The sequence below is a fragment of the Anopheles arabiensis genome, chromosome 2 (assembly GCF_016920715.1).
Source record: "Anopheles arabiensis isolate DONGOLA chromosome 2, AaraD3, whole genome shotgun sequence".
NCBI classification, from domain to species: domain Eukaryota; kingdom Metazoa; phylum Arthropoda; class Insecta; order Diptera; family Culicidae; genus Anopheles; species Anopheles arabiensis.
In genome coordinates, this window is record NC_053517.1 from 101,684,049 (window position 1) to 101,711,563 (window position 27,515).

The 27,515-nt window shown below is 49.7% G+C and overlaps 9 protein-coding genes across 11 annotated transcripts; 5 read left to right on the top strand and 4 right to left on the bottom strand.

Moving 5' to 3' along the window:
* Positions 1 to 224: 224 nt before the first annotated feature.
* LOC120896004 (MICOS complex subunit Mic10-like) lies at positions 225 to 762 on the top strand. Its single transcript, XM_040299785.1, has 2 exons — positions 225 to 422; positions 572 to 762. Exons 1-2 carry the CDS (start codon positions 347 to 349, stop codon positions 706 to 708), a joined length of 213 nt encoding a protein of 70 aa, XP_040155719.1. The 5' UTR covers positions 225 to 346; the 3' UTR covers positions 709 to 762.
* A 116-nt stretch (positions 763 to 878) lies between these two features.
* LOC120896003 (DNA repair protein Rev1) lies at positions 879 to 5,231 on the top strand. The gene is made up of 2 exons (XM_040299784.1): positions 879 to 1,584; positions 1,645 to 5,231. Exons 1-2 carry the CDS (start codon positions 1,537 to 1,539, stop codon positions 5,143 to 5,145), a joined length of 3,549 nt encoding a protein of 1,182 aa, XP_040155718.1. The 5' UTR covers positions 879 to 1,536; the 3' UTR covers positions 5,146 to 5,231.
* Positions 5,232 to 5,446: 215 nt separating this feature from the next.
* Positions 5,447 to 7,926, top strand: LOC120894483 (transcription factor grauzone-like). The gene is made up of 3 exons (XM_040297094.1): positions 5,447 to 5,628; positions 5,707 to 7,005; positions 7,080 to 7,926. The coding sequence occupies exons 1-3, from the start codon at positions 5,521 to 5,523 to the stop codon at positions 7,233 to 7,235; spliced, it is 1,563 nt and encodes a 520-aa protein (XP_040153028.1). The 5' UTR covers positions 5,447 to 5,520; the 3' UTR covers positions 7,236 to 7,926.
* Positions 7,927 to 7,971: 45 nt separating this feature from the next.
* LOC120894482 (translation initiation factor eIF-2B subunit delta) lies at positions 7,972 to 11,649 on the bottom strand. Of its 2 annotated transcripts, XM_040297092.1 has the most exons (6): positions 11,547 to 11,649; positions 11,330 to 11,471; positions 10,918 to 11,022; positions 8,801 to 10,671; positions 8,372 to 8,730; positions 7,972 to 8,295 (listed from the first exon to the last, which is right to left on the bottom strand). In XM_040297092.1, the coding sequence occupies exons 3-6, from the start codon at positions 10,957 to 10,959 to the stop codon at positions 8,072 to 8,074; spliced, it is 2,496 nt and encodes an 831-aa protein (XP_040153026.1). In that variant the 5' UTR covers positions 10,960 to 11,022; positions 11,330 to 11,471; positions 11,547 to 11,649; the 3' UTR covers positions 7,972 to 8,071. The 2 variants fall into 2 exon arrangements, with proteins under 2 accessions (XP_040153026.1, XP_040153027.1); XM_040297093.1 differs by lacking the exons at positions 10,918 to 11,022; positions 11,547 to 11,649.
* Positions 11,650 to 12,913: 1,264 nt separating this feature from the next.
* On the top strand, positions 12,914 to 15,262 carry LOC120895899 (partner of Y14 and mago). The gene is made up of 2 exons (XM_040299634.1): positions 12,914 to 13,377; positions 13,489 to 15,262. The coding sequence occupies exons 1-2, from the start codon at positions 13,350 to 13,352 to the stop codon at positions 14,268 to 14,270; spliced, it is 810 nt and encodes a 269-aa protein (XP_040155568.1). The 5' UTR covers positions 12,914 to 13,349; the 3' UTR covers positions 14,271 to 15,262.
* A 63-nt stretch (positions 15,263 to 15,325) lies between these two features.
* On the bottom strand, positions 15,326 to 16,160 carry LOC120895900 (transmembrane protein 258). Its single transcript, XM_040299635.1, has 2 exons — positions 16,029 to 16,160; positions 15,326 to 15,943 (listed from the first exon to the last, which is right to left on the bottom strand). Exon 2 carries the CDS (start codon positions 15,879 to 15,881, stop codon positions 15,639 to 15,641), a length of 243 nt encoding a protein of 80 aa, XP_040155569.1. The 5' UTR covers positions 15,882 to 15,943; positions 16,029 to 16,160; the 3' UTR covers positions 15,326 to 15,638.
* Positions 16,161 to 16,284: 124 nt separating this feature from the next.
* On the bottom strand, positions 16,285 to 18,419 carry LOC120908871 (tumor susceptibility gene 101 protein). The gene is made up of 7 exons (XM_040320322.1): positions 18,114 to 18,419; positions 17,964 to 18,048; positions 17,659 to 17,888; positions 17,492 to 17,591; positions 17,213 to 17,424; positions 16,810 to 17,138; positions 16,285 to 16,727 (listed from the first exon to the last, which is right to left on the bottom strand). Exons 1-7 carry the CDS (start codon positions 18,156 to 18,158, stop codon positions 16,541 to 16,543), a joined length of 1,188 nt encoding a protein of 395 aa, XP_040176256.1. The 5' UTR covers positions 18,159 to 18,419; the 3' UTR covers positions 16,285 to 16,540.
* A 314-nt stretch (positions 18,420 to 18,733) lies between these two features.
* Positions 18,734 to 20,855, top strand: LOC120908869 (NF-kappa-B essential modulator). Of its 2 annotated transcripts, none has more exons than XM_040320319.1 (3): positions 18,734 to 19,999; positions 20,078 to 20,403; positions 20,480 to 20,855. In XM_040320319.1, exons 1-3 carry the CDS (start codon positions 18,872 to 18,874, stop codon positions 20,697 to 20,699), a joined length of 1,674 nt encoding a protein of 557 aa, XP_040176253.1. In that variant the 5' UTR covers positions 18,734 to 18,871; the 3' UTR covers positions 20,700 to 20,855. The 2 variants fall into 2 exon arrangements, with proteins under 2 accessions (XP_040176253.1, XP_040176254.1); XM_040320320.1 differs by having other exon boundaries at positions 20,078 to 20,388.
* Positions 20,856 to 22,714: 1,859 nt separating this feature from the next.
* Positions 22,715 to 25,108, bottom strand: LOC120908870 (differentially expressed in FDCP 8 homolog). Its single transcript, XM_040320321.1, has 6 exons — positions 24,986 to 25,108; positions 24,049 to 24,866; positions 23,812 to 23,976; positions 23,705 to 23,749; positions 23,166 to 23,632; positions 22,715 to 23,093 (listed from the first exon to the last, which is right to left on the bottom strand). Exons 2-6 carry the CDS (start codon positions 24,782 to 24,784, stop codon positions 22,878 to 22,880), a joined length of 1,629 nt encoding a protein of 542 aa, XP_040176255.1. The 5' UTR covers positions 24,785 to 24,866; positions 24,986 to 25,108; the 3' UTR covers positions 22,715 to 22,877.
* Between the last annotated feature and the right edge of the window lie 2,407 nt (positions 25,109 to 27,515).

Sequence of the window (27,515 nt, forward strand, 5' to 3'; positions counted from 1 at the left end):
TAATTATGAATCATGAAAAAAGTGTGTAAATTGATTATAAATGCACAAACATAATTAAAATATAATGGTTAAGTAACTGCAAGTCAGTTGCTCGATATTATTTGCGCAAATTCTTTTCTTTTTATAAAATCGCTTCGAAACCATGCAGCAACGATGCCCATGCAGCAAAATAGTTCGAAATCAGCTGTCATCGTTTTGACATTTTTGGCATGTTATGACGGCGCCCTCGTACCGCTGCCCTGCGCCAATCGTCCAAAACATATCGATAACAATATTAGCTACACTTCCAGCTACGCCGAAGATTTCGACCATTGGCCACGATTTAATTAGGAAAACCGCAAACGAAATGGCCGCTACATTCGCCGAAGACCAGTACGGACGCAAAGTGGACCGTTGCCTGTCCGACACGCTGTTGAAGTTTGGTAAGTGTACGCATGCAGTGCGTCAGTCCCACGGCCCCCATCCATAATTTGTCCATTTATGTAACGATTTGGCTGTCGCCCCCTCTGTAGCACCTTGCAGTAGTTGCTCTTTATCTGATGATACACAATGCATTTTGTTTGTTTTTCAGGCGGAGGCATGATCCTTGGTTCGGTCTTTTCGCTTGTATTTTTCAAACGCCGTGCTTGGCCCATCATCATGGGATCCGGGTTTGGCGTCGGTGTTGCCTATAACAACTGCGAACGTTCCCTAAATTCGGCCAAGTAATTAAGAATGAATTTAATTAAACCAGCAATGGCTTAGCAATTGCCAACCATAAGTTATCCCGGTCCAAACACTAGCTATAGATAATGTCCGAAAATGTGAATCTTCCCCTTGGCGTACAAGATCTACGCAATAGGAACGGATTATACCGCGTGTTCCAGCGAATTCCTTAGGCGAAGAGACGATCCCGGTATGATTTGAGTTAGGTTCTGCTGTTGCGGGAACCGGCACATCGTTCAGTAGAGAGTCGTACCATCCCAAAACAATACAAAATCGAATATTTCTGATCTCTGGAAGGTGGCATGTATGATTAAAATCGGTTTCTAGAATTGGAAGAAACAAAAATTTTAGTGATGATCGTGAGGAACTACCAGCTTGGCTACGGCTGAAGTCAGGATGCGACGTCTTCATTGTTGTGTAGTTAAGCTGCGGTGAGACGACAAACAAAAACAGCTAGGCCTAATCATTTAAAAAAATAACTGACACATATCACGATTCAGTTTCATCCGAAATACGTGATACTTTGTAGATCGTATACGATAATGATTTGTGTTATAGTAAACTTGTTGATTTCCTTATCAGATTTCATTTGTTTAATCTTTCATCAACAACTTCTGCACAGTACCCTCATTATCGTGTGGCGATGCAGCAAAATCAACTGTCAAACTGTCAGTCGGTGTCCAACATTTCACACTTACGTCTCACGGCAGCTTTATCGACTGACAATTCACGGCTGCTCACGACAGTTTGGGCGCGCTTTTGCATCACTTTACTTTGGTGTGTTCTTGTCGCTCAAAGTAAGAATATGCATTGCATTAGAATCTTGCCAACATGAAGCGAAAAGAAAAATTACCAAGTGAAACAGGCTTTGAAGGATGGGTAAGAACAAAGTGATCTTTATTGTGTATCACTCCACACTACTGAAACCTCTCTCAACAGGGCGATTATATGGATGCCAAAATCGCCAAACTGGAGGACCAGTTTCGGCACAGCTCGGCAAACGTAGGCGAAAAGCAGTCGGACCTGTTCGCGGGTGTATCGATTTTCGTGAACGGCTACACCAACCCGTCGGCGGACGAGCTGAAGCGCCTGATGATGATGCACGGCGGGGTGTTTCATCACTACAAGCGCCCGAACACCACGTACACCATTGCCACCATCCTGCCCGACGTAAAGGTGCGCTCGATTACGTCGGAAATCATCATCAGTCCACGGTGGGTGGTGGACTGCTTGAAGGAGGGCAAGCTGCTGGACTACTCCCGCTATCTGCTGTACACGCAGCACAAGCCATCTCAGCCGAAGCTTGCGTTCTCCAAGCTGCTGGCCCCATCGACAAGCCGTACGACGGATATAACTAAGCCGGTAGTGAAGAATGACGGCGATCCGAACGACATCAGCCGTACTGAGTGTCTTAACGTGCTGGGCATGCTGAAGAACTTTTCCAACATGGCACCGGAACCAACGGTTTCGTCCGAGTCGGAGGAGCAAATCAAAAGCTGTGACATTCCAGTCGACACTACACCCACTAAGGCGGTGCCGGCAAATGTTGCCAGTCCGCAATCAACCTCCAATGGGCAGGAAACATCGAGCCACCCTTCACCCCAGTGCTCACCGGATGTGTTTGCGGAAGAGGAACCACCACCAGCGGAAAGCTCCGTTCAATCCAGCGCAACAGTCAAAAGTCCACATAAACCGACCACCTCGAAACAGTCGCTCACAGCAACGGATCCGAACTTTCTGACCGAATTTTTCAACAACTCCCGTCTCCACCACATCGCTACGCTTGGGGCAGGCTTTAAGCAGTACGTTGCCGAGTTGCGTGAAAAGGCGACCGGTTCGTTCCCGGCTCGGGCCACGCTGGTAGAGCGTCTTTGTCGTGCCGGTGCACGAGAGCATCCAGAATGTGATTTCAGCAACGAACCGAACGCCCGCTACATCATGCACATCGATATGGATTGCTTTTTCGTGTCGGTCGGTTTGCGCAAGTATCCGCACCTTCGCGGACTCCCGGTAGCTGTGACACATTCCCGCGGTTCCGAGGCACGCGTCCCTTCCCATCCCGGACAGAACCGGGCGCTCGAGATCGAGCTGTACCACAAGCGGCTGGAGGAGCGGTACAAAGCACCGGACATACCGATCGAATCACGCCTGGCCGCGATCGACGAGCACAATTCGCTCTCCGAAATTGCGTCCTGCAGCTACGAGGCACGCCGGTGTGGCGTTAAAAACGGCATGTTTGTCGGTGCCGCGCTGAAGCTGTGCCCCGAGCTGAAAACCATTCCGTACGACTTCGACGGCTACCGCGAGGTGGCACACCAGCTGTACGACACAATAGCGCGCTACACGCTAGACATTGAGGCGGTGAGTTGCGATGAAATGTTTGTCGATTTGACGGAACTGCTGCAATCGACTGGGGTAGGCGTGATGGAGTTTGTGACGTACGTGCGGAACGAAATATCGACCGCGACCGGGTGCGACTGTTCGGCGGGCATCGGTGCAAACCGGCTGCAGGCAAGGATGGCCACCAAGCGGGCCAAACCGAACGGACAGTATCACCTTGTGCCGGGCGCAGTGGAGGAGTACATGAAGGTGATCCCGATTGCCGAACTGCCGGGTGTGGGGCCGAGCACTTCGCATCGGTTGAGGAAGATGACGTACGTCACGTGTGCCGATCTGCAAACCATCCCCAAGAACGTGCTACAGACGGAGTTTGGCAAAAAGTTCGGCGAAACACTGTACAACGCTTGCCGTGGTATCGACGAGCGGCCGCTTGTGTACGATCGGGGCCGAAAGTCGGTGTCGGTCGATGTTAACTATGGCATACGGTTCAGCAACGAGCAGGAGGTGGACCGGTTCATGCGCCAGCTGACGGAGGAAATCCATCGCCGGTTGGTGGAGCTACGTCAGCGAGGCAAGCTCGTTACCGTCAAGCTGCTCGTTCGGTCACCCGAGGCGCCAGTAGAGACGGCAAAGTTTATGGGCCACGGGCTGTGCGATGTGGTGACCAAGTCACAGCCACTCCGCCAGCACACGGACGATCGAGGCATGATCGAAGTTGCTGTACTGGGCTTGATGCGAACGCTTGCAATTGCACCGTCCGAGCTGAGGGGGATTGGAATACAAATTTCCAAATTCGAGGGAACGAAACATACGGCCAGCAGCGAGGCTGGTAACCGTCTGAAGAGCATGTTTCAGAAAGTGGAAGACAAGAGGAAGCCTGCGGAAGAAACGGTAACGATGGATACCAACGTTGGAGCAATGGTGGCGGAAAGCAGTAGGCAACAGCATGGCGCATTTTATCAACCCGACGACCAGCAACCGTGTACTTCTAGAAATAACAGCGCCGTGCAAGCGATTCCACCGGCGGTGCGGCAATCTTATATCACTCCAACGAAATCCGACTACAGTGGCCCGATTATTTCCCCGAAACGAACGGATAATGCAACGTATTCCCCTAGCAGAAAAGCTGCCGGTGCATCAAAGCCAAGCACTAGAGGCCGCCGTGGAAGACCACCCAAATGGGCTTCGTTGTCGGGGCGAAAGGACCCAGCCAAAACGACACAAAGTGTTGGCGTGATGAGGAAATTTTTAATCGGTGCGGCTGGATCATCCAGCAGTGGCGGAGGCGAACTGCCTGCCGGGCTTGATCCGGAAGTGCTGGCTGCCCTTCCGGAGGACATACGCGAAGAAGCGATACGCGACTACCGTCGACAGCAACAACAACAGCAGCAGCAGCAGCAATTGCTAGCGACGAATAATCGACTTCAGCCTCCAGTAGAAAAGACACCAGTGAAGGTATCGCCGGCGAGAGACACAGCTCGTCGTGAGTGGCAATCGCCGGTCACTCCACAGCACACGGCCAGCGCCGACACGGAATCGGACCAGAAAATTAAAGTCGATCTTAAATTTCTACAAGCCCTTCCGCTGCACCTGCGCCTCGAGGTTGAGAAGCAGATCGAACTGAACAAGGACAACATGGTAGTTACGTGCAACGAGCCAGAGTTCGAGGAATCGCTGCTAGTAACACCCGAAAGCAGTCCAGCGAAGGAGCTGCGAACACCGACCAAAGCAGTAGTGATGGCTGCTGCACCGGATGTCGCATCCGCTGAACCATCGCGAGATCCCAACATTCTGCGGCGCAAGAATTGGCGCGAGCTGGTGGAAGAATGGATCAACAGTGCCGAGGAGCCGTACGAGTACGATGTGCTGCTACTGGCAGAGAATGGGCTGGAGCTGTTGAGCGATAACAAGTCGTTGGATCAGCTGTATTTATTTTTACGCTACTTGCATCGGCTGGTGAAGGAGACGGCCAGCTGTTTCTGGCATCGCGCGTACTGCAGTGTCGTGCGGCCGATTCAGGAGCAGATGCTCTCGATGTACGGGAGAAGGCTGGCCGTGCCGGGGAATATCGATTGTGAATTGTGCAATAAAAAGGATTAGCTTTTAGTATAGTACAGTATCGTTAATATGTTTGTCTTTTTGTTCAGAGTTACATTCTGCACAAATTGATAGAATAAAAGGCAAAAAGTAACACAAAGTATAACTGATATTGTATATCTTTTTCTAATACCTAAGACGTCCCTGCATCATATCTGTATCCAATGCACAACAGTGCTATTGTACCGGCGATGTATTGCAGAACTCATGAAAATGCAACTGTCAATTTGAACGCAATCTGATTTGCCACGCCAACTGTCAAAAGAAGCCAAACAACAACAAACCACTTTCTAAACAGACTGCCCGCACGTAATCAACGTTTCTCCTCGGTGGATGGGAACAATTGCTTTTGCTCTTGGTTTGTGAAAATTACGAAAAATGGAAAACCCTGACCGCGTGTGTCACTTTTGTCTCGAGGGCAGTGACTTGAGCGCGCTGAACGATGAGGAGCTTACGGTGAAAATTCATCGTATATTTTATTTTGAGGTATGATGTTTTGTGTTCCCCAACACTGGGACTATCCCCCATGGGCATAGCTAATCGATTTCGATGATTAACGCATAGGTAACGTTCCCGTCCGACTCGAGCGGCCTTATCTGTGGCCGGTGCAGACAAATTATAGAAGATTTTTACTACTACGCGGAACGTGTAGCCCGCAATCAGGAGCAGCTGAGAGCGAAGCTGCTCAACAGACAGCTCAAACAGGAAACTTTGGAAGAAATAGTGATATGTCCCGATCCATCCAGTGAAGCTCGTCCGGAGAACAGTGTGGAAGGTGTCGACAGGAAGAGCGTGCCAATCTCGATGACCATCGAAACGGTGGACGACGGGGATCATCAACGTTGGGGTATCAAACAGGAGGAACACGATGTGCATAACGAGGAGGAGGAGGAGGATGAGGAGAATGAAGACGAGGATGATCAGGAATATGTTCCACCAGATTCTAGAAGTGAACAGTCCTCACCCGAGCCAGAAACCATCGATGAATTGCCAAAAACCAAAGCTAAACCAAGAGCAACAACGAGCAGTACGAAAAAGCCGGCAGCCGGCGATGCAAGCGCAGCAAAGGAAAAGGAAACCAACCCCAGCACGGAACAGATGGTCCTCGAACATTACAAACTGTCGTGCGATATCTGCTCGGCACCGTTGACCGATTTCAGCGATCTCGGCAAACACTACCGGCAGCAACACAATGTGACGGGCTATCTGCGCTGCTGCAACAAGAAGATCGTCAAAAAGTGCTGGATGATAGAGCATCTGCAGCTGCACCTGAACCCGGACGCGTTCCGGTGCGAGCAGTGTGCGAGAAGCTACTCCTCCAGCAAGGTGCTGAAGGAGCACCTGAAGGAGGTGCACGCAGCGGCCGCCGAGCGTTCCTTTCCCTGCGAAACGTGCCAGAAGGCGTTCGTTTCGCGCGCCCACCTGAACGCCCACGTGATGGTGGCGCACGGTTCGGTGTCGTGTCCGCAGTGCGACAAGGTGCTGGCCAGCCAGGGCTCGCTGCGCAAGCATCTGGTCGCGGTTCATGGCGAGGGAGAGAAGCACGTGTGCGAGGTGTGTGCGCGAGTGTTTCGCTCGAAGCAGAGCTTCGACACGCACCGCAAGGTGCACGCGGGTAGCAGGCTGGAGAGCAAGGTACAGTGCGACCTGTGCCAGGCGTGGCTGATGGACAAGTACTGCCTCACCAAGCACGTGCGGCGTATGCACTCGGACCAGGACGGGGAGCCGGTGGCGTGCGCCGAGTGCGGGAGATCGTTCCGCAACCAGAACGCACTGAACGGGCACATGTGGCGGGCGCACCAGGAGAGCCGGTTCGAATGCGAACGGTGCCACAAGCGGTTCAAACGGCCACATCACATGCGGGTAAGAATGATAGTGGGGAGTTTGGGGTTTGAATCATTGTTCGCAAGATGATATTGTGTTCGCTTGACTTGCAGGAACACATCGCTATTCATCATACTGGCGACGAGCTGTACGGTTGCAAGTACTGCTCGGAACGGTTCAACACGAGGAACAAACAGCTGTCCCACCGGAAAACAGCTCACCCGGAAGAATTTGCCGAAGAGGTTCGGAAACGTACGTTGAAAGAGTGAAACTGTGCGAGTGGACTAGTTGGATTGGCAACTGTTTTTTCAGTTGAAATAGCATAGAAAAAGCATTTATATAACTGAAAACATCGAAGAACTGTTACCTGAGCGTAGAATATTGTCTAGAAACTGTATTGATTGCGTCGTGATTTTATGGTTTAAAAGCTTAGAAGAGATGGTTTTTTTAAACTAAATATTGGAAAAGGATTTAACTTATTTTTTCATATCATAAATTTAACTTAAATTTGATTAAGTTACTATATTCTTAATTTCAAAAAGTACCAATGAAAATTTGCCACTTTACTGTTAGATTATGAATTAATAAAAGCAGATAGAACTATATTCACTTCCCGAAAAACGGTAACGGAAGGCCCACTGATTGGAATAAACTATTTAACAAACAGCAAACAGTTACAGCGTTTTCCCCAGGAGTTCTCATAGCTGTGGGACACTTTATAGACTCTGTCTTCCTTGAAAGGAACTTAATGTAATGGAAATCGAACTCTATAGCACCCGTCTAATCTAATCTAATAGGGTCCAACAGGGGTGAGTCCAATTTCCAACATATGAAGTTCACTTCTAATAGGAAAGAGTCAAGGAAGTGTCCCACCTGTAAACTGGTCTATAAGTTCGGCTATCGCGTGGTTAGTTAAGTTGAATAATTCAAAATATAATTATCATATGGGCAGGATACAAACCTTTGCGAATTTTCTTTCATCTTCAAACACTGTATACGCTTCAGTTAGTAGTTAGCAGTGACTTAACATGATTTATCGTCATACTCTTCTTGCGCGTGTTCGAATCCATCTTCCTTGCGCATCTTCCCTAGCCCTCAGTAGCGCTCAGTACGCCACGTCCGATGGTTTGATGCGCAGAATTACGGGCACGCTGGTGCAGGGCAATATTGCTACCTCCGTTACGACGGCCGTCACCAGCTCCGGTGGCGTCACGTCATAGTGCAGGTTCAGGATCGTTAGCGACGTAATCGTTTCCCAGTCGGCCAGCATCGGCTTTGCCTCCGCATTGTCGCGTGTACGTGGCGCAACCACTAGTTCGTTCGGGTTTCCTGTTCGAAACGAAATCAAATGCCAAAAATGGTAGAATAATCTACTTCATCATTTCCACGCGTACAAAAAACCTACCGATCTCGTTGTACACGAACGCATCCGTCTGTACGCGCTCGGTAAACTTGTGCGTTTCGCAGCAAACCAGCACGGGCACGTTGTACGATTTGGCCACCAGTGCAATCTGCGCCGTGCCGACCCGGCTCATGACGGACCCGTTCGCCAGGAGTGCGTGCGCTCCGAGCAGCACCTTCGTGACCTCGGGCATCACGTAGGCGACCGCATTGATCAGCACGCACATACACTTAACGCCCAGCTGGACGAGCTCTTCCAGCATCGCATTCTCCTCCTGCCGGGGTCGTGCGTTCACGATAATCACGCGGAACGTTTTCTTCCGACGGATCGCTTCCTCCAGGATGTGCTTTATCAATGAGGAGCTGAAATGCATACGAAAAGAACGTCATTGAATGGTCCCTAAAACCCACAGCATAGTTCGAGATTGCGTACCATCCGTACGTTAAGATAACATCGCCGTCGCAAATTTTATCCTGCACCGAGCAGCAGATCGCCTCTTCCGCCTTCTCGATCTGGTCCCGGATGTACGATTCGATCGACTCGAGCAAACACTCCTTCTGCTCGGACACGGACACCTTCCCGTCCAGCTGGCGCGTGTACATCTTCACGTGGCGCAGCGCGTTCGTCATCGAGACGGAGAAGGGCCGGCAGCGCTGCAGATGGTTGGCGGACACGTTCAGCATCTCCTCGAAGCTACGCCCAAACTCCTTCTCCGGTGGCGTTTCGTAATCGTGTATCAGTTGGTTCAGCACCTTCAGCAGTGCCAAACAGCGTGCCTTCGATCCGACGACCGCACCCTTGGCGTACTGGATGCCCAGCTTCGTAACGGCCGGATGCAGCGTGGGCGAGTTGACAATGTCGGTGGCGGCAAATTTCGGCTGATGCAGGTGATTGAACAGGTTAACAATGTGCTTACGTGGCGCTCCGGCCGCTCCAACTGCTCCGGTCGGTGTAGCCGCTTTCTTTGCCAGCGGTTTCGTTTTTACCGGTTCCGTGTCAGCCTTTGGGCCCGGCTTCTTCGCGTCTGGCTTAGCGGCTGGTGTGTCGCGCTTCTTAGTCTGCTGTGCTTCCGCCTTAGCCGCCCGCTGCGCCTCCTGTATGGCTCGCCGTTCCGCCTTCGATAGGACCGGTTTGGCGGGTTTCGTCGCTCCCTCAGCCGCATTGCCAGCGAGGGCCGGATTCTTCGCCTCGAACAGTGCCTTGCGTTCCGCTTTCGAGAGTTCTTTCGTTTCCGGTTTTTCAGCAACCGTTCCAGCTGTACCGGCCGGACCATCACTGATATGTAGCTCTTTCATCTTCTCACAAATGCTCGCATCAGTGCTGGACTTTTTCAGCTCAGTTGGCGGTGCTTTTGCCGGTTCGACCTTCGTGCTGGCCGGTCGTTGTTCCTTCGCTTTCCCAGCGGATGGCGCATTTTGTTGCTGCTGCTTCGCTGGTGCCGGCCCGTCCTTATCCTTGCTTTTCGTTTTGGCCGCCAGTTTGGCTGCCTTTTTCGCCTCACGCTCGGCAAGGATCTCTTCGCGCGTTTTGTCCGTTTTCGCGCCCGATGCTGCCGGTGCACTCATGATGCTGGTGGTCGCAGGTGATGATTGCTCTTGGTTGTGGTGAGTAGTTTTGCTCGCCTTCTCCGACACTACCTTTAACCCAACCGTCATACAGTTGGGAAAAATCTCGAAAGAAGAAATATCATGCAAACCTTGCAAATCGGTTGCGGTTGTTTTCCTGGGAAGAGGACCCTTTGGGGTAGTTGATACAGGCGTTTTCGATTTACCGAAACTTAGCTTGCCCGGAATACCGCCCACACTGAATTGAAACAATTCCGGTCCAGGGAAAATGTCTTCCGCCGTAATGTTTTGAATCGCAGCAGGCACCTCTTTCTCCGCCGGAAATAGTTCGTGCGGGCCAATATCGATTACACCGGCGTACTTCGTACCTACGGTTGTAGGCTTATTAGAGATTGCAACAGTTTCCACCACTGCTTCAAGCTTCGTTGGCAGTCGCTGGGACGTCGCTGCGGAGAAGATCTTCCCCGGTGGAAACAATTCCTCCACCGTTATTGCTTCCAACTCGATTTGCTCTTCCTTGTTGTCGTTTTTTGGCTTTCGCTTACGACGTCGGCTTGGTTTGCGGGTAAGCTCCGGTGCTTCAGGTGGTGCCGGGCGTTGATTCGTTGCTCCAGTAGTAGCACGTGATGGCGGATTATTTTCCTTTTCGAGTTTAGTTTGCTGTTGGGCGATATCGGCTGACTCACAGTTAACGGTGGCTGCTTCCGGTTTCGGTTTTTTGTGCGAACGGTTTCGTTTCTAAAAAAGAAAAACGAACAATTTAATTCACTCCTTTCATTATCCGCACTCGACTTATGCTTCTAGTGCAAAACACCATGCAATTCTACTAAATTTTACCAGCGTGCAGCCGAAAGGAAATTTCTTGTGCAAACAGGGCCATTGATGTAAGGGAGGTAGGTAAGAAAAGCAACAGTGCCAATTGAAAACCAAACACACAAACGCACACACACACGTTACATGCCGACTGGCCATTCCGTACGGTACCTTTTTCAACGTTCCAGCTTCCGTTGAAGCGACGGTCTCCATGGTTGGTGAAGAGGGGTTAAGTTATGGGTGCGAGAGTGGGTCTACTAATCTTTATGCAGTTAGCTAATTCGAGTTTTGTTCACAAACAAGACATAATTCCGGCAGCACCGTAGCAAGCAAACGGCATTTGCCCGGCACCGGCAGCACGCAAAAGAGATAGTCGGAAGGAGAAAGTAGAAACATTTGTTAAAAGGACAACATCTACCGGGGGGAAAGGGATCGAATCCATCGATCAGAACGAGCAATCTGGTTCCAAGGGAAAACAACGATGCGATTATGTAAAGGAAACGTTGTTCCGTTTGAAATGTAAAGTTAGTGGCAGATACGTTCGCACGAGTAAAACGTGAACTGGAACCGGGCTGTGCATTACCTTGGGTGGCAGAGGGCACCTCTTTTTTTGCCTGTTTTGCAACGTAGCAGGAATCCTTCTTTTACCACCCGGGGAAGATTGCCTGGAGCAGCGTGAAACCAAGCTCCAGCGATTGGAATAAGCTGCCCTGTCGTTCTGGAAGCTACAATGAAATGATGAAAGAGTAGAGTGTGTTGTGGAATTGCACCTTTTTATCTCAAAGGTATTTTTTACTCACTTTTAAAAAATAAATAAAGATTTGCTCGTGAGGCAAGGAAACAGACGAGTGAGAAGACGGATACATTCGACGGAGAGAGAGAGAGAGGACGATTGCGTTTGACGTAAGTGCAAGTGCGGCAAGTGACAGTTCGAGTTCGAATTACCCAAGGTACATTCAGAAGATTAGGTGGTACAAAAGCGCTTTTGGAAAACCTTTCGTTATTTGAAATCCGTTAGCTTAGTTTCCGTACACGAAACAGATTTCTTGTTTCTTAAGTGCAATTTTGTATTTTTATTGACTTAATCGGAAAAAGGAGTGATATTAACGAAAGATTTGACGAATATTTTTTGCCACAAAAACTACCTACCACCCAGTGCTGCAAAATGTCATGATCATCACGAGATGTTCACGAAAGTGCGTCATGACATGCCGAACATGACATGCGGGTGATTGAGTGCTTAATGCTGTCGCAAGCACAACATGACTTATTTTGACTGTGAACAGTCATGCCATATGCCATTGTTTCAGTCACCAACACTCATGAATGAAACGAAGCTCAAATCAGCTCACGCACACAACTGAGATGATTAGAGGAGAAGCTCAAACAGTTGGTGTATCAATATCATGTTTGGTGACATTTTGTTTAGCACCCAACGCATGATCACTCACATGGAACCATTCGCAAGCACCGCATGACTATCGCATCTTCCATGACTATCGTGATGATCACCGACAGAAAATATCGTTACCAAGTGACTGACCAAAAGTTGGTTGCACAAAATATCACTAAGCATGTGATAGTCGCTTCAACTGTTTGAGTATCACCTCTGATCATCACAATAGAGCTCGTGGTGCTGAAATTATTTTATTTCAGCCGGAATTTGTAATGACTATGTCAGTGACATTTTGCAGAACTGATTACTGTAAATAAAAGTCATGACAAAGTAATTGAACAACAACATCTGAACAAGCGATGGTAACAAAAATGTCACGAAGCATGTATTAGTCACACCAATTGTTTTGAGTATGGTTATCATTGAGTATGGATATTGGTTATCACAATTGAGTACGTGACGCTGGCATGGATTTTGGTTCAGATTGTTTTATGACTTTGAAAGTGACATTTTGCAGCACTACTTTTACCACCCCCTTAAACTTGCCTTCAGAAACAGAATGTTTCAAACAGCAGTAACGGCTTTCGAACGCTGATTTAAAAAAAAAATCTGTTCCCAAGGTATGCAGAGAAGCGCTACATTGTGCGAGTTGTGCGTGTGCAAACCGTACCGCATGTTGCGTGAAAGTTTTTGCCTAAACATGGAAAAAGGGGTTGCGTGAAACGGGGTGGCTGGCGTTACGCACACACACACACACGCATTCGCACGCATACGCACACACACACACACACACGCAGAGCAACGCCAAATAGAAGGCAAGGAATCCCATTTCCTCCGAGGTGTAGAGCGAAGGTTTTGTTTGCAGCCGGACGAAAACGGCAACGCGGGTGGTTAAAAATAAACTGGCCGTCTCTGCCGTTTTTTTGGGTGTTCGCTGGCTTCTTCAGTTTGTTGGTCGGGATCGCGAGCGCAGCACCAGAGCACCAAGTGCACGCACGCGAGCATATTTTTCCCCCGCGCTGTGTGTGCCGCAGCTTCACTCGCTGGTGAATGGTGGTGTGTTAGCACTGCTCCCCTACACGGTCCGCCGACGGAACGAGGTGCCGAGTGTGCATTTGTTTTGTTGGACGCGCGTTTTGCAATATCGTGCCGGGGGTTTCCAGTGGCGGAGCAGCAAACCGCAAACCTCCGCAACCCGAGGGAAACCATGACAACGTACTCGACCGACAGTCAAGGTAAGCGGGGTAGAATCCATCCGAGTTTCCAGCTTGCATAATGATGGAGCCATTGAGAGAACAGAAAATAACCCTCCCCCTCACTATCACTCTCTGCTTTCGTGCGTGTAGGAAAATTCATTCCGGCCACCCAGCGGCCGGACGGGACCTGGCGCAAACCGCGCCGCGTACGCGATGGTTACGTACCGCAGGAGGAGGTCCCGCTGTACGAGAGTAAGGGCAAACAGTTCGCCCAGAAACCGACCCTACCGCCCGGTCTCTCGCCGGAGGTAGTGCAGAAGGCAAAGGAAAAGCGTGAGCGCGAGCGGTTGCGGCAGGCGCGTGAAGAGCAGCAGCGAAAGGAGCAGCAGAACAAAAAGCAGCAGGCAGGCGCCCTTCCGCCCGGCGTGCTAGCCGTGGACGGTGGTGCGGTGGGGGGCAACAGTGACAAACAAAAGTCCGGCGGTGGTGGTGGTGGGACGAAGAATGCTGCGGGGGCAGCATCTCGTAGCAGCAAAAAGACGCCCGAACTGCCCGACATACTGTTGGATCAGCGGCCGGCGGGCAAAGCGAAGCAACCACAGCAACACACAAAAACGTCACAGCAAAAGTCCACTACCGCCGCAGCAGCAGCAGCAGTCAGCAACAACAGTGATTCTACCGTGGATGAGCTGGCAAGTGCACTGGCTTCCGGGGCACAGCTGGCCGGGGCCGATGCGCAGCAGCTTGAGGTGGCGAAAAAGCTACGCAAGCTGCGGAAGAAGATACGCGAAATCGAGGCAATCGAAACGAAGCTACGCTCCACCGACGGGCCGAAGCTGGACAAGGACCAGCTGGAAAAGGTGAAACGGAAACCGGACATACTGCAGGAGATCGAGGAGCTCGAAGTGCAATATTCAGCCGGTGCCATGTGATGATGATGGGGATGCTGCTAAAGGAAGGTGTGCGGCTGGGAGGCGCTCTAGGAAGCGAACGAACCAGCAGAGCTGTGTTAGAGCAGTGGCACTGCATTTATGTTTAGTAAGGAACCGGGCTGTAGAGGCAACTAGGGAAGCTTCTAACCACTCGCCGCGCGTTGCCAGCCAGAAGAGCTAGGTTTCTTCATTGTACAAACTCACTTGTAATCCAGCGCAGCGGGTGAATTCAAGCAATGATTGTGAGTATCGTAGGGGAAAAAGGGAAGGTCGACCGCAGCTTCTCCGGTACAAAACTTGCCAACGGTGTAGGGAGGGGAGCGCCAATGTTTACACGTTTGTTTTTGTATGTCGAAATCCGTTGCTCCGTTTCCTGCCCACACACACACACACTCACACCGCTTTCTGGTGCAGAAGATGAGATTCATCATCTTCTGTTAGTGATTGTAACATCTTTTTTAGGTTTAATTTTGTACCTTTTGTTGGTGATCGATCGTGCGCCCTCTTTACCGCTCCGGGGGGAATGGCCAGCTTTCCTTTTCCTGCTGTAGATGTATGTAAACGAAGGGCTATGCTTTTGATCTGTTTTTTGCGTAACTACACACGGCCTACTACTAATAACTACTGTGCCCGCAATAGTAACAGTAGGATTTGCTTAGTTTGTGAGATCCTTCCTGCATGCTTTTGAGCATCCGTTCCGGGCAAGGATCTTCCGCTTCTCTCCTACTTCAAAGTCATATAAACCATCATATTGCGTGCGAACGACAGGTCCGCATTGTGACAGGCTGCAGGGTCGTGTGAGCCCTTCTCGTGTGTAGCAAGTAAGCAGGTAGGCTTAAGATTAGGGTAGAAAGCTAGGGAATAAGTTTTAACGTAAACATTGTTAACTATCAAAAAAGCGGGAGGAGAAAAGGTAGAGAAACGCAAGGCAAAAGGCAAACTGCACGGTTGAGTTAAAACACGAAAGAGTCAATAAACATTTTAAGGACCAATGTCGTTTTTTGTGGGTTTCTTTTACGGACAATTTCTCCACCACTAAAATGCGTGCACACGTGTATGGTTTGGTCTTTTCAGTGTATTTCTTATGATGAGATTTGCTTACATGTAAAAACGTTCACTTTGCTTCTTCACACACGCACGCCGGTTGTCGCCCGTTTTGATCGTGCTGTTGGCATTTTGCGGATGTGACCTTTCGTCACAAAGGTTTGTAGTGCATTGCATCTCACACTCCGCTCCCCGAAACCATTTCCTTCTTTGCGCACCGGCAATGGCTGAGCGGGGTGTGGCAGAGGGTAAGATTCAAAAGAATGCTAGAAATGCGGTGTTGAGGAAATGTTGCGATAAGAGCTCCCGTCGTTACGCCCGTTATTACACGTATATCCCGACCGAGAGCAGCAGAAACAGAACACCGAACCCGAGAAACAGCGAGGCAAACAGACTGATCGACAGCTCCTTAAAGATGACGCTCTCCTTTGACGGTTGCTTCGGGCGGGACACCTCGAACACGAAGAACCAGGCGGTGAAGAAGGTGCCGAACAGCAGCAGCACGCTGGCCAGGTGCGGGAACACGGCCGGATTGACCGGCGACACATAGCGTACCATCAAATCCATGATGTTTTTTTCCGGATAGTGCTTGTTTTACTGCGGTGTGCCGGCAAAGGGTTGGTTTGACTCTGCGAGAGAAATTAATGTTTAATGCAACGTTTACCACTGCAGATATTTACAAGACCCGGGACAAGGGATGGTTATTGAACGTACAGTGGTAGTAGAATTGTAGCTATTTTACAAAAACAAGCTACTTTTACTACGTGCGGGTTCGGCTTTTTCTGCACAAGTAACCCTTGTTGTCGAAACTGACGTGGCGTGTTATTTTTTTGTTTCCATCCAACTGACAGGTCGTTTGACACGAGACAGCAAAAAGCAGGGACACTGGTACCATTTAATTTTGTTCTTTCTAATATTTTTCTGTGGTTTCGAAAAATTATTTAATTACTAGAATTAAAAACTAACGAACTGTGTTTCGCTATTCGCAATGTGTGTAAGCTTTATTATACGCTTTCCATAGAACGATACAAATGAGAGGACTATAATATCATGAATAGACGATGAAAAGTAACAGGCCAGCTGAGCCAGAGACCTCTTGCACAAACATAAATGGATATAGGCACAGGGAAGAGATAGAGCAGAAAACAGAAACGAAAAATAAGCGCATAGAAATTTCAAGACGTTGGTACCGCCGAATCTGCCGGCTTGCGCGCTTGCACAGCTAGTTACGCGCTAAAGCCAGCCTTTTGTCGACATTTCTGCATGAGCGCACGCAACATAAACTGCTTCCGCGACAGCTGCCGAATCTGCTTGAGGAACACCTCCAGATCGATCACACCGCTGCGAAGCGCTTCTCCCATGAAGTAGGTTGCATCTTCGATGGCGGCCTCCTCTGCGTAGGCATTCAGTAGTCTGTTTGGGGAAGGGGAGAGGCAAAGAAGGAGCGGATAAGTGAATTGTGTTGCGATTTGATTTGTCCCGTCTTCATACGTACTGCTTGTATAGCGGGGCAGTGGTGGTAACTGCTTCATCGACATCGATCGATTCCACATTGTCCAACGATTCCAGCGCACGTTCCAGCTCCTTCTCCTTGTCCTTCAGCACGGTAATACTCTTCGTCAGCTCCTTTTCGTCCCGTTCGAGCCGGGACATGATTTCCTTGATCTTAACTTGGCCCTCGTTTAGCTCCTGCTGAGTTCGCCGCAGCGTTTGCACCTCCGCCTGACACTGGTTGACCTTCTCCTGCACCCGGCGTTTCAGCTTGTCCTCCACGGCACTGATGAGCGATGCACGAATGTGTTCCTCTGTGATGGTTCCGGTGCCCTGGTAGTGTGGGTAGAGAAACACGCAATTACGGATCAATTTTTTGATTATCTCTATTAAGGGAGTGGCCTTACCACGCTTGGAGTTTGGCCTGAGATTGACCCAGGAGCCGGCGGGTAGGGAGGCATTCCGTAAGGCATTCCATAACCGGGCCCGGCAGCACCGGGTGCAGGCTGTCCGTAGCTATTATATCCTGGCCCCGGCACCGGGTACGGAGTGAACTGTTGCGTTGGGTACGGTGGGTTGTATGAGGTGCTGGTGGCAGGCGTCGGCGGCATGTAAGACGCTGGTAGAGAGCAACAATGAAAAACCTTATAGCTTTTTACATTTAGATTCAACCACATTCTACTTACGCGGCTGGTAGGTTGTTTCTGGTCCTTTCGAATACACCGGAGGCACTTCGCCGAATGTGACGCTCATGATTTGAATCAGGTCCAGCAGATCGGCATTTTTCTGTTCGACAATCAAGATCACGATTAGCTTCAGTATGCAGCGATTTGTTGCTCCCTAGAGCACCTACCGGATTCCAATCGTGCAGGTATGGCAAATAGATTTTTCCATTGAAATCCACGTACGCAGACACCTTGATGCGCATTTCGGGCGTCGGTTTGACGTAGCAGATCGGGGCATTCTTCGGATGCGTGTCCATCAGCCAGATGCAGATGGGTATGTTGTACGTGTTGCCCTTATACTTTACCGGTATGGTGCCGTGCAGATTGAGCAACATCTTCGTGCTGCCATCGTTGAACACTGAAAAACAAGTGTAAAACGATAAAGATACCGCACAGGTCTGCAATCAGTACAATCAGCCCGAAGATGACTCACCGTACTCTTCCACCCGATGCTGCAATCCGTGGTAAATCCGCAACGCGTTCATGACATCCTTTTTGGTCGTGGTCGGATCTCGGTACTGCGAAAAAGAAAGCAGCGCGTCAGGAAGGGGCTTCGTCTGGGGCCCACACTTTTCACACTCACCGAGGACAGCATACGAGCCAGCGCATTCTCGTCCAGCTTGTGCATTGTGCTGCCGTTGTTTATGCTTTACCACAGGGGACGTTGCTGCACGGGAAGCCCTAGAAACGGGGCAGTAAAACGAAGGGAACAGTTCTTTCCCGTTTTACTACGGTCCGCCGTGGGGTGGAGGGGGAGTTCCGGACTTACTCTCCCTTCTTTGTTGCGAACGGAAAAAGTTGCACGAACCTCTTCGCGAGCTTTTGATATGACGGGATTGCTACTTGCTAATAACAATTAAACGTTCTAAATCTGCTCCGTGCTGATGTCTGATTTGACAGCTCACGCACACTGCCATCTGTTTTGTACAGCGATGCGCGTAAAAGTAGGCGAGGTCGCTAAAATTGAATATGAAAAGTTGCATTTAAAAGGTTAGTATGGGCTCTAATGCACCTTCTGTTGAATCTTTCATAGTGTTTTATTATAATATTTAGTTTTTATCACAAGCTGTGCCTTTTTTCTCTGCAGAAATGGATAAAAATTTGATTTCCCAACGCCGTACTTCCTCGACGCTGGCAACACTGTCAGTAAAGTGCACCGCTGTCAAACTGTTGTTATTGGATGTTTTGTATTTTAGTGCCTGTTTTCCCCACTGTTGGCGCAGTAGCTAAAGAACCGCCGAAGCCGACTCTACGTCGTTCGCTTGCAGTGAAGAAAATCCCGGAATAGTTACGAGAGGGGACGGAAACTAGTGGCTATTATTATCCCAGGGCGCACCAACCATGTCTCTGGTCGAATCGTCCCAACGCTCGTTGGAGGATGATGAATCGTTCATCATACTCGGCACCACGCCGACACCCTCGATGGACATCTATTCCATCGCCCCGGTCTCCTCCCAGCCAGCATCGGTGGTTGAGCGAGAAATAGCCGAATTAGCAAAATCGTTGCCCACCGTCACCAAGATGGAAACCTCCACCCAGCTCGATTCCACCACCTACAGCCTGCTGCCGAACGCCGGACCAGTGCTAAGTGCCTCGACGATTGCGTCGCAGCCAGCAAAATCGCTGCATGAATCATCGTCATCACCATCTGCCTCCCCGAAAGTGTCGATGATGGTTGCGTCAACCGAATCGGTGCAGCAGGTGCCGCCGTCACTGCGCTCGACCAAAGGCTCGCTGAAAAGCTTGCAATCGATCGAGAACAAGGAAAACAGCGTGCCGCCGATGGTGACGAGCGTTAGCCAAACGCCCACCGCGTCCTTTATACTGGGCGAAACGCAATCGATTCTGCACCAGTTCCCGAGCCTGGCCCAATCGTCCGTATCGTTCGAGGAGATACAGCTGCTCCAGAAGCTTAGCATGGAGCACAGCCAGCTGAAGGAGAGCCTACAGCGGGCGAATGTGGCGATGCGCAAGAACTTTACCTCCATACAGCAGCTGCAGGACGAAACGAAGGCGCGCTGTGCCGCCCAGGATGCGCTGATCGAGCAGCAGAAGCAGCAGATTGAGCAGCTTACCGAAGCAAACGGCCGGCTGGCGGGTGAGCTAGCGGCAGCGCGAAAGGAACACACCGAAAAGGAAAAAGAGCACCAGAACACGATCGTGGAGCTGCAGGCGGAACTGAGCGAAATTGGCCGGGTGCGTGAGGTGGAGCGCAACGCGGCCCAGTACGAGGTGGACGAGCTGAAGAAGGAATCGTCCGAGCGGCAGGCCATCATACAGAATCTGTCCAAGCACATCGAACGCTTGGAGCTTCAAATTAAGGGCTTCGTGGTGGTGAACACCAACAAGCCGGAGGGCGACGATGGTAAGGCTAGCTTCGTTTCGGAAGAAACGCACAAGCGAGAGCTGAAGCAAATCGAGCGACGCTTGTCGGTGGAGGTGGCCAAAAACTTGGAGTTTGAGGATATGGTAAGTGGATGGTGTTGTTAATGCTTCTTTTCTACTTGAGCCGCATTTACATTTTCTATTTACATTGCCTGATTCCAGCGTAAAGTATATGTCGACGAGATCAATTGCCTGAAGGCAAACCTGAAAACAGCGGAACAAGTGTACGCAGCGGGCCGCGTCGAGGCTCAGCAGCAGTTCGATGACATCAAGGCGCGGGACGAAACGATTGCGCAGCTGCGCCAGCAGATAACCACACTCGAGGAAAGGGTACAGATGCTTACCGTGCAGTCGGACATTTTCCAGAAGGATTTCGAAGCCGAACGTACGGCGCGCGAAGAGCTGGCCGGTGAAAAGAGCCGCATTTTGGGCGAGTTTGAAGTGCTGCAGCGTCGCAATGCCGAACTTACTGCGCAAGTTTCCCAAACGTTAGTCTTAAGAGCGATGGGTGGGGGAGATGTGTAAAGTAATTTAATCTTGGTATGTTTTTGTCCCATTTTGCAGTGAATCAGACCGGGCAGAAACAGCTCAGCGGGCAGCGAAAATGGTACAGCAGGCTACATCTAGCCAGGAGGCTGCAGGAACGAACAACACTCCCGCCAATCAACCCGAGGAGGAGCAGAAGGAACCGCTCAGTCTGCTGCGCTGTCCACTCTGTCTGAAGGGCTACAAAGATTTCAGCTCACTGCAGAGCCACGCTGCCGACTGTATGGGGATTGAGTAGGATTTTTGGAAGAACCACACCTGTATTACCCGAGGAAGAGCAGTCGTAAACTGTTATCTTGTAATGTTAAGCCACACCTCTTATTGAGTGCATCTTAAGAAGAGTTTAATTGTGTTACAATAAAAAAATAGTGTCATGAATTATATACCAACTGTAGAGAAAGTCTTGTCGTGCAGCTGAACAATGATTATGGAAGAAATCGTATTAGAAAACAGAGATAAGAGCTGGTGCCCCGTTACTCATGTATTCCCGCGATGAATCATGGCGCTGACTTGGTGGGGTTTAATGCATGTATTATCAGCAAATGTGCGCCCACTGATAACATGCCCTTTATGGCGTTTGTTTTGTTTTACTAATTGTTTGATATTCGTTCTCTCTCTATCTCTATCTCTACCCATTGCACGCACATTAGAAATTCTTTCCAAAACAAATCCATAATTACATACGCAGCAGGCGCTGTTGCCGGTAGAAACTGTCAAAATTGCGAATCAAAACAAAAGCCACAGCTGGGCGCCATAACACACTCGCAGCAAAAGTGCTCTCGTTTCAGTGGCATTTTAACCATGTACAACCACCGGCAAAGTACGGTTCGAAGCGGAAGAAAGTGCTTCTTGTGCCATAATACACGCTACCGTAGCAAAAACTGCCGCCTGTTCCGGTTTCCGGCGCGCGGTACGGCGATGTGGACCCGCTGGCTGACGGTGATGGCGCTCGCAGAAGAGGACGTCCGTCCCGACGAACATCCGCGGCTGTGTCAGCGGCATTTTGAGCGGAAGGACTTTCTCACCCGGGAACTGTCCGGGATGGCAGTGCCGGTACGGAACCTGCACAGGTTTAAGGATAAAAAGGCGCCTGTCATGGAGGAGCAGCAGTCGGCGCTGGATGGAAAGAGCTTGTTGGAACAAGAAGCATTCGATGCGAAGGACATTGGAAGTGATGACACAGTAGGTGAGAATGTTTCGGAATATGGAGAAGTGGAAGATGAACTGGACAATTTGGTGGAGTCGCGGCAGAGTGCATTACCATCTGTGTTGCCAATCGTTTTGGAAGAGCGACCGACAGAAGCTAAAGCCACTGCTGTAGAACAGCCCGCCCTTAATTGTAATACACCCCAGCATGAAGCATTGGAGGAATTGCTTCGCCTGGAAAGGGCACGCGTAAGGAAACTTTTTAAGATTACTGCTCACCAAAAAAGCGTCCTCGAGGAGCAGCAAAACCTTCTGCTGCAGCTTGGCGTTGAGTGTGTGGTTCTGGAACAGGACCTATCATCTGATGATTCGGAGTAAGGAGATGAATCTGTTTGATGAGGACTACACTTTTGATTACACACTGGAGGAGGTGGGTTCCTTCGTATACTTTGGATCCCAAGTCACATGTGACTCTGACACATCCTTGGAAATTCGGAGGCCCATCCTCGCTGGAAATCGCACCTTCTGTAGTCTACGTAAGTGGCTGTGATCTGGTCGAGTCTCCAGGCGAACAAAACTGACGCTCTACCGGACTCTAATAACGCTCGGTTGTGCTCTACGGACATAATATATGGACCTTGGAGTGATCCCCCGATTGAAATCCTGGTGAAAATCAGGAGACTGAGATGGCTGGGTAGATATATCAAGGAGGCTTGTTAGCTATCCAGCTAGGAAGGTCAGCGAAAGGGACCCAACAGGCACGCAGAGGAGAGGAGTGCAGCGAGTACGGTGGCTTGACCACGTCGAGGCAGATTTGCGGAGGATCGGATTCTCGAGTTGGTGATCTGCAGCACATGGCCGGGCGTTATGGCGCAACATTCTTTTCACGGCACGAGTCTACTGACGACAATATACTGCCTACAGGATTGTGGGACGGTCTCAACATTAAACAACGGCATCAACCGGATGCTCTGTTGAACGCAGTGACGGGATCAGCTTGAGCAGGATCATTGGAGATCCGCTTCCGGCTAAGATTGAGGCAAAGACGAGCTTTGGAATTTCCTAACAATGGTCATGACCGCTAAGGAATTTGGTTACTCTTGCTCATTAGATTTTACGAAGGCGTGTGATTTTATTGATGGCTACCAATAGAAGCTGTGCACGTTGTCCCTGGTGAGTTAAAGCTTACACACATCTAAAGCACATTGAAGCCGTTTCAAAAGGTAAAAATGATATGATTTTTGCTCTCTCTATCTCTTTCTCTTCCAGGTTAGTTGCCATTTTCCAGATCCAACTGTTCCCGCAGCGTCTGTAAAGCACGGCGCCGTAAGCGGGCACACTTGGCACACCTGCTCTTCCTGCGCTGGTAGCACTCACGATGGCTGACGGCATTGCACTGCGTGCAGCAAATCGCATCATCATCGAACGGGAACAAAATCTGATCGTTGTTGCAAAACTCGCAAATGTACGCCTTTCCGGAACAGATCTGAAAAGAAAAAAAAAGTACGATAACAATCGTGCCAGTTATGGCATGGCTAGCGAACACCACCCATCTTACCACACAGTTTCGAATGTGATGCTCGAACGTGGCCCGTATCGTGCGCAGATAATTCAGCAACGTCCCATCCTCTACGCCAACGAGATCCGCCACACTGTACAGCTCGATCGATTCCATCAGGTGGCGCCGTTTGCCGATTTGCTTCACCACGAGCCTAGTCTCGTCGGCCAGCCGGCACGCGATGAGGTATCGCTTCATTTCACCGAGCTGCACGCGCGCCCGCTTCACCTCGGCCAGCTGGGGAATGAAGGTGAACAGGCGCGGATTCTTCTCCTCCAGCCGGATGACGGGTTTGGCCAGCAGCAGGTTGATCTGTTGCCGCGACGCACGGCACACCTTGCGCGGCACAAAGTCCCAGTTGTTGGTGATGCGTGCCGGTATGATGCTCGTATCGTTCCAGTGGCACGCGGGACAGTAGTACAGACCGGTGTAATCGCACAGCCGGGGCTGAATTGAGTTCAGTTTTTCTAATCGGGTGAAAGCAAAACAATAGAAGATTAGTATGATCAGCTGACGGGTTCGCGAACGAACACACTAACCCGCTTTGAATTCGAGTCCGAAACAGTTGATAGCTTTGGAAGTATCTGCAATGATAATTTGTACGCATTAGGCTTACGCTCCAAGCATCGCCAACACACAGACTTACTGTAGCTCAGCTGTGTTCCACATTCCGCGCAAGTGTACTTCTGAAAGGCCAGCCCAATCTCGGGACAGATGCACTCAATCGGCAGCTTATGCTCCGTCGTGACCACGTGCGCACAGATACGCAGCACATTGCGCAAGCATTTGTGATGCACCGCAAACGAGCAGTCTGGTGAAATGGAAAGCAATGGACACTGAATGTGCGGCGGAAGTATTTAAAAGCCTAGCAAAGCTAACATACCGTTGCAAACGTACGATGCCTGCACAACGTTCCAAATGACACCGGAACAGTGGTCACAGTACAGGTGCCGGTTGCGCTGCAGCTGCTGCAAAGGGAACTGTTTCCGGCGCACGAAATGATGCCCCAGAATGACCTCCGTCTCCTCCAGCACTGCTTCGGGATCGCGCGAAAAGTCCACCAGCTCGCGGTACCGGTACCGCAGCTCCACCAAATGTCGCACGAGCCATTTGCTTTGATCCGTATCGGGCCCGTACGCATTCGAGCGTACCAGCGTCCGGCACACGTCTATTGCCTGCGACAGCTCCACCAGCGATGCGTTCTGATCCAACGGCACCAGTTGCCACTTGACACGCAGCACAGCCGGATCCGGTGCGCCATCGGTGTTGGTGGCTGTGGGATCCTTTTCACCCTGCCTGTCCTGCTCCGGCTCATCGCACAGTGCACGCAACGAGCCGACCGAACTGCTCATGGGCTCGGCGGACATGCGGTCGCTAGCATGCGTCCGCTTTTCCAGCAGCTCATCATCCTCCTGCTCACTGTCCGGCGGTTCTTCCTCGGCATCGTCGTTATTGTTATCGTCCCGCTCGGCGGGGGAACGAGTTTTCTGATCCCGGGTAAGCTCCTCGGACGAGCTGCCCCTGCCACTGTCCAGTAGTGTCCCAGCGAGCAGCAGGCTGTTGACCGTGCTCGGTAGATTCCAGAGGCCCTCCCGGAGGTTCTGCACCGTACTCTGCATCGCTGTCACTGTCACAGTGGAAACGCACGAACTTTACATCATCCGGCTAATGATGAGCTCAGCCTACTGGCTCATTCTTTCGCTGGGGCGAAACATCGGACATGCTGTTCTTATCAGTGTTTTAGAATGATTTCCCCCCTCCGAACTTAATCACATTCTTTCACTTGTAGAGAGGGGTAATCCACAGGAGATGTAACTTACAAACTTGTACTGATGTAGATAGTAAAGTGTTAGTGAACCAGGAAACGCACGATTCAGCTAAACGGCAGCTTGCCTCTCGTATGACTCAATCTGGTCGAGGGTTGTTTTTGTTTGTAAATTATGTGCCTTTTTTTGCTTGCTTGCTTGCTGCAAAATTCTACCAGGGCCACAAGGCAAAAGCCAACCAAACAAAGCGAGTGAAAGCGAGCGATGGTAGTGTTTCAGTATTGTACTCTTTTTCGCTAACTTCGGTTAAACGGGAAGACTCTCTTTCTCTGCTTTCCATGTTTCTTATCTCACGACACGCCAGCTCACAGAGAGAGAAAAAGGAGCGTGCTCGTGTTGGCGGGAAAGGATAACAAGGGCTTGAGCAAGGGAAAATCTCCCTTCAACTGCACGTGTCATTGCTGGCTTGTTATAAAATCATTTTACTTTTAATATTATCATTTCCATACGAAGGTTAAAGCTCCATTATTGTCGATTCATTTCTTTGCTGTAAGTGTCCTATTAACTAATTCAAGATGGATTTTTGAAATATATTTGCACCATATCAAATTAATCCAACAAACCATGAAAAGAGCATTTAATAATCCGTATTTAGACTAAGCTGACCTAAACGGTAATTTCTGAACCACTCTTCATCACCTCGGCACGTGGCGCATTCTAATTTGGAACTGTTCCCCGTTGTGGTTTCCATTGCAGGGTTCTTTCACCGTAGCAGTAGTACTGCTACTCAACCATAGATGGCGCCAGTAGCAATTGGAAAATTTCAAACCACAACGGCAACAGTTTTTGGGGGAGAAGCATGGGACGATCGGTGTTACAGTACTGGTTTAAACTGCTCATAGCTGATGCGGTCGAGACTTGCCGAAGTTGATGATAAAACGTGCGAACAAAAGGTATCTATAACTAAATAATTTTCTGCTTATATAGAAACAAACCTAGCAGGACAGTGGTCGTATTAACAATGCTTAGGATTTAGTGGATTATAAACGAGTTTTTGTACACCTTCATTGTACACATCGTTCAACGCAACGTCCCGAAAATGATAACATTTACCAACAGACAAATCCACTACAAATCCTACACAGCTCAAAATGTCGTTGTTGAACCGTTCGAGGGCTGGGATTTTATCGTATACAAGCCATCCTTCATAATCAACTAAATCGCTTCAACACGACACTCCATGATGACACACCATCATTGCACAAAAAAAACAATTGTATTGTTTCTATACTTTATTGCTGTGCGTTGTTTTGCAAAAGCAGCTCTAGCAAAATCCGTTAACCCATCAACTAATCCAATCCAGCACCACGGACCGACAACGGAAAGACAACGGATGATTATGATTGTGATGAAATTTATGAGCTTTTGCATTGCGCCCCCTTTCCTTCTCCGGGTCCTATCCGATTGCACCTTCCAGGCGACAGTGAAAAACGCCAAAAATCCCTCCACTACAAGCACGCCGGTGGGCCTACAACCCTTGCCAAACGGAAAAAAAAGTTAACATCATTTTTTCAACATTAAAACGGCCGAAGGCTCGCACTCCTGCACCAGTTTCTATTATTTCTACTCGCTGTCAAACCTTTTGTTGTACTTGAACGATTTTATGCTCGTGAAGCGGGTTAACGATTCTTTTTTTTTTGCTTCATTTTATGACATCATCGTTACCCCCTTCACTACCCCGTGTACCACGCGTGGTAGCGTGGTTTTGTTTGCACAAAGGCGAGAAAAGGACGGCATGGTTCGATTTTGAATGCATCATAAACATTACCATTCGGCAAATAGTGCGTTTTTTTCTGCAGTCCTTCCGCTCCCTTTCGCTCTAAAACCTGGATGGGGTAAACAGGGTGACAGGAAGGAAGGAGGGAAACTGAGCCGACGGTTCGTCTTCAGCATCGGGCGGGCGCAGACCAAAAAAAAAAGGGGTTGCAAACCCTTCCCTCCCCGTGCGGAGTTGCATTTGTTTAACTTTTGATAGAGTAGCAGTAGCTAACAATCCCCAGACCAGGCTGGATGGTACAGTGCGCACCGTAGAGTGGGATATGATTTTAAACATTTTGCAGCGTTTGAAGTCAGGAGGCTCAACTTCAGGGGCGGAAGCGGCACAACAACGGGTCGCCAACGGGTGCGCTTCTCGTGTGCGCGAGGAGAAAGTCAGCCGTGAGCGGAACACGTGGGCAAGGATTGCCGGGATGCGTTCGCTCGAAACACGTGTAGTTTTGATCGTAAGCGAAAGTAGGCGATTGGGTTGCCACGAAAGTGAGGGTGGGAAATTGGGATGATTTGAATTGAAATTGAAACAATTGCTTGGAGGTAGATGTAGAAAAATGAAAAAAAAAAGACTTCGTTTGCATACAAATAAAACAATTAATTTATCATAAAAAAGTATTCATTCTTGGCATTAGAAATATCCTTCAAATGTTTGCAATGTGTTTCATTTTATCAATGCAATATAACAATTTTCTACGAAGCTCTTGTCACGTGCGTGCCATATGGCGTCAGCTGAGTAGTGATGGGTAAAGTTGGC

Coding starts and splice junctions, on each gene's coding strand:
- LOC120896003 (XM_040299784.1), top strand. CDS start 1,537: ATGAAGCGAAAAGAAAAATTACCAAGTGAAACAGGCTTTGAAGGATGG. Junction 1,585..1,644: donor AAACAGGCTTTGAAGGATGG/GTAAGAACAAAG, acceptor CTCTCTCAACAG/GGCGATTATATGGATGCCAA.
- LOC120894483 (XM_040297094.1), top strand. CDS start 5,521: ATGGAAAACCCTGACCGCGTGTGTCACTTTTGTCTCGAGGGCAGTGAC. Junction 5,629..5,706: donor ATCGTATATTTTATTTTGAG/GTATGATGTTTT, acceptor ATTAACGCATAG/GTAACGTTCCCGTCCGACTC. Junction 7,006..7,079: donor AACGGCCACATCACATGCGG/GTAAGAATGATA, acceptor CTTGACTTGCAG/GAACACATCGCTATTCATCA.
- LOC120894482 (XM_040297092.1), bottom strand. CDS start 10,959: ATGGAGACCGTCGCTTCAACGGAAGCTGGAACGTTGAAAAAG. Junction 10,672..10,917: donor AAGCTGGAACGTTGAAAAAG/GTACCGTACGGA, acceptor TTTCTTTTTTAG/AAACGAAACCGTTCGCACAA. Junction 8,296..8,371: donor GTTCGTGTACAACGAGATCG/GTAGGTTTTTTG, acceptor CGTTTCGAACAG/GAAACCCGAACGAACTAGTG.
- LOC120895899 (XM_040299634.1), top strand. CDS start 13,350: ATGACAACGTACTCGACCGACAGTCAAG. Junction 13,378..13,488: donor GTACTCGACCGACAGTCAAG/GTAAGCGGGGTA, acceptor TCGTGCGTGTAG/GAAAATTCATTCCGGCCACC.
- LOC120896004 (XM_040299785.1), top strand. CDS start 347: ATGGCCGCTACATTCGCCGAAGACCAGTACGGACGCAAAGTGGACCGT. Junction 423..571: donor CGACACGCTGTTGAAGTTTG/GTAAGTGTACGC, acceptor TTTGTTTTTCAG/GCGGAGGCATGATCCTTGGT.
- LOC120908871 (XM_040320322.1), bottom strand. CDS start 18,158: ATGCACAAGCTGGACGAGAATGCGCTGGCTCGTATGCTGTCCTCG. Junction 17,592..17,658: donor ACCTGCACGATTGGAATCCG/GTAGGTGCTCTA, acceptor ATTGTCGAACAG/AAAAATGCCGATCTGCTGGA. Junction 16,728..16,809: donor ACTGCCCCGCTATACAAGCA/GTACGTATGAAG, acceptor TTCCCCAAACAG/ACTACTGAATGCCTACGCAG.
- LOC120895900 (XM_040299635.1), bottom strand. CDS start 15,881: ATGGATTTGATGGTACGCTATGTGTCGCCGGTCAATCCGGCCGTGTTC.
- LOC120908870 (XM_040320321.1), bottom strand. CDS start 24,784: ATGCAGAGTACGGTGCAGAACCTCCGGGAGGGCCTCTGGAATCTACCG. Junction 23,750..23,811: donor TGGAACACAGCTGAGCTACA/GTAAGTCTGTGT, acceptor TTATCATTGCAG/ATACTTCCAAAGCTATCAAC. Junction 23,094..23,165: donor ATCACATTCGAAACTGTGTG/GTAAGATGGGTG, acceptor TTTTCTTTTCAG/ATCTGTTCCGGAAAGGCGTA.
- LOC120908869 (XM_040320319.1), top strand. CDS start 18,872: ATGTCTCTGGTCGAATCGTCCCAACGCTCGTTGGAGGATGATGAATCG. Junction 20,000..20,077: donor ACTTGGAGTTTGAGGATATG/GTAAGTGGATGG, acceptor GCCTGATTCCAG/CGTAAAGTATATGTCGACGA. Junction 20,404..20,479: donor ACTGCGCAAGTTTCCCAAAC/GTTAGTCTTAAG, acceptor CCCATTTTGCAG/TGAATCAGACCGGGCAGAAA.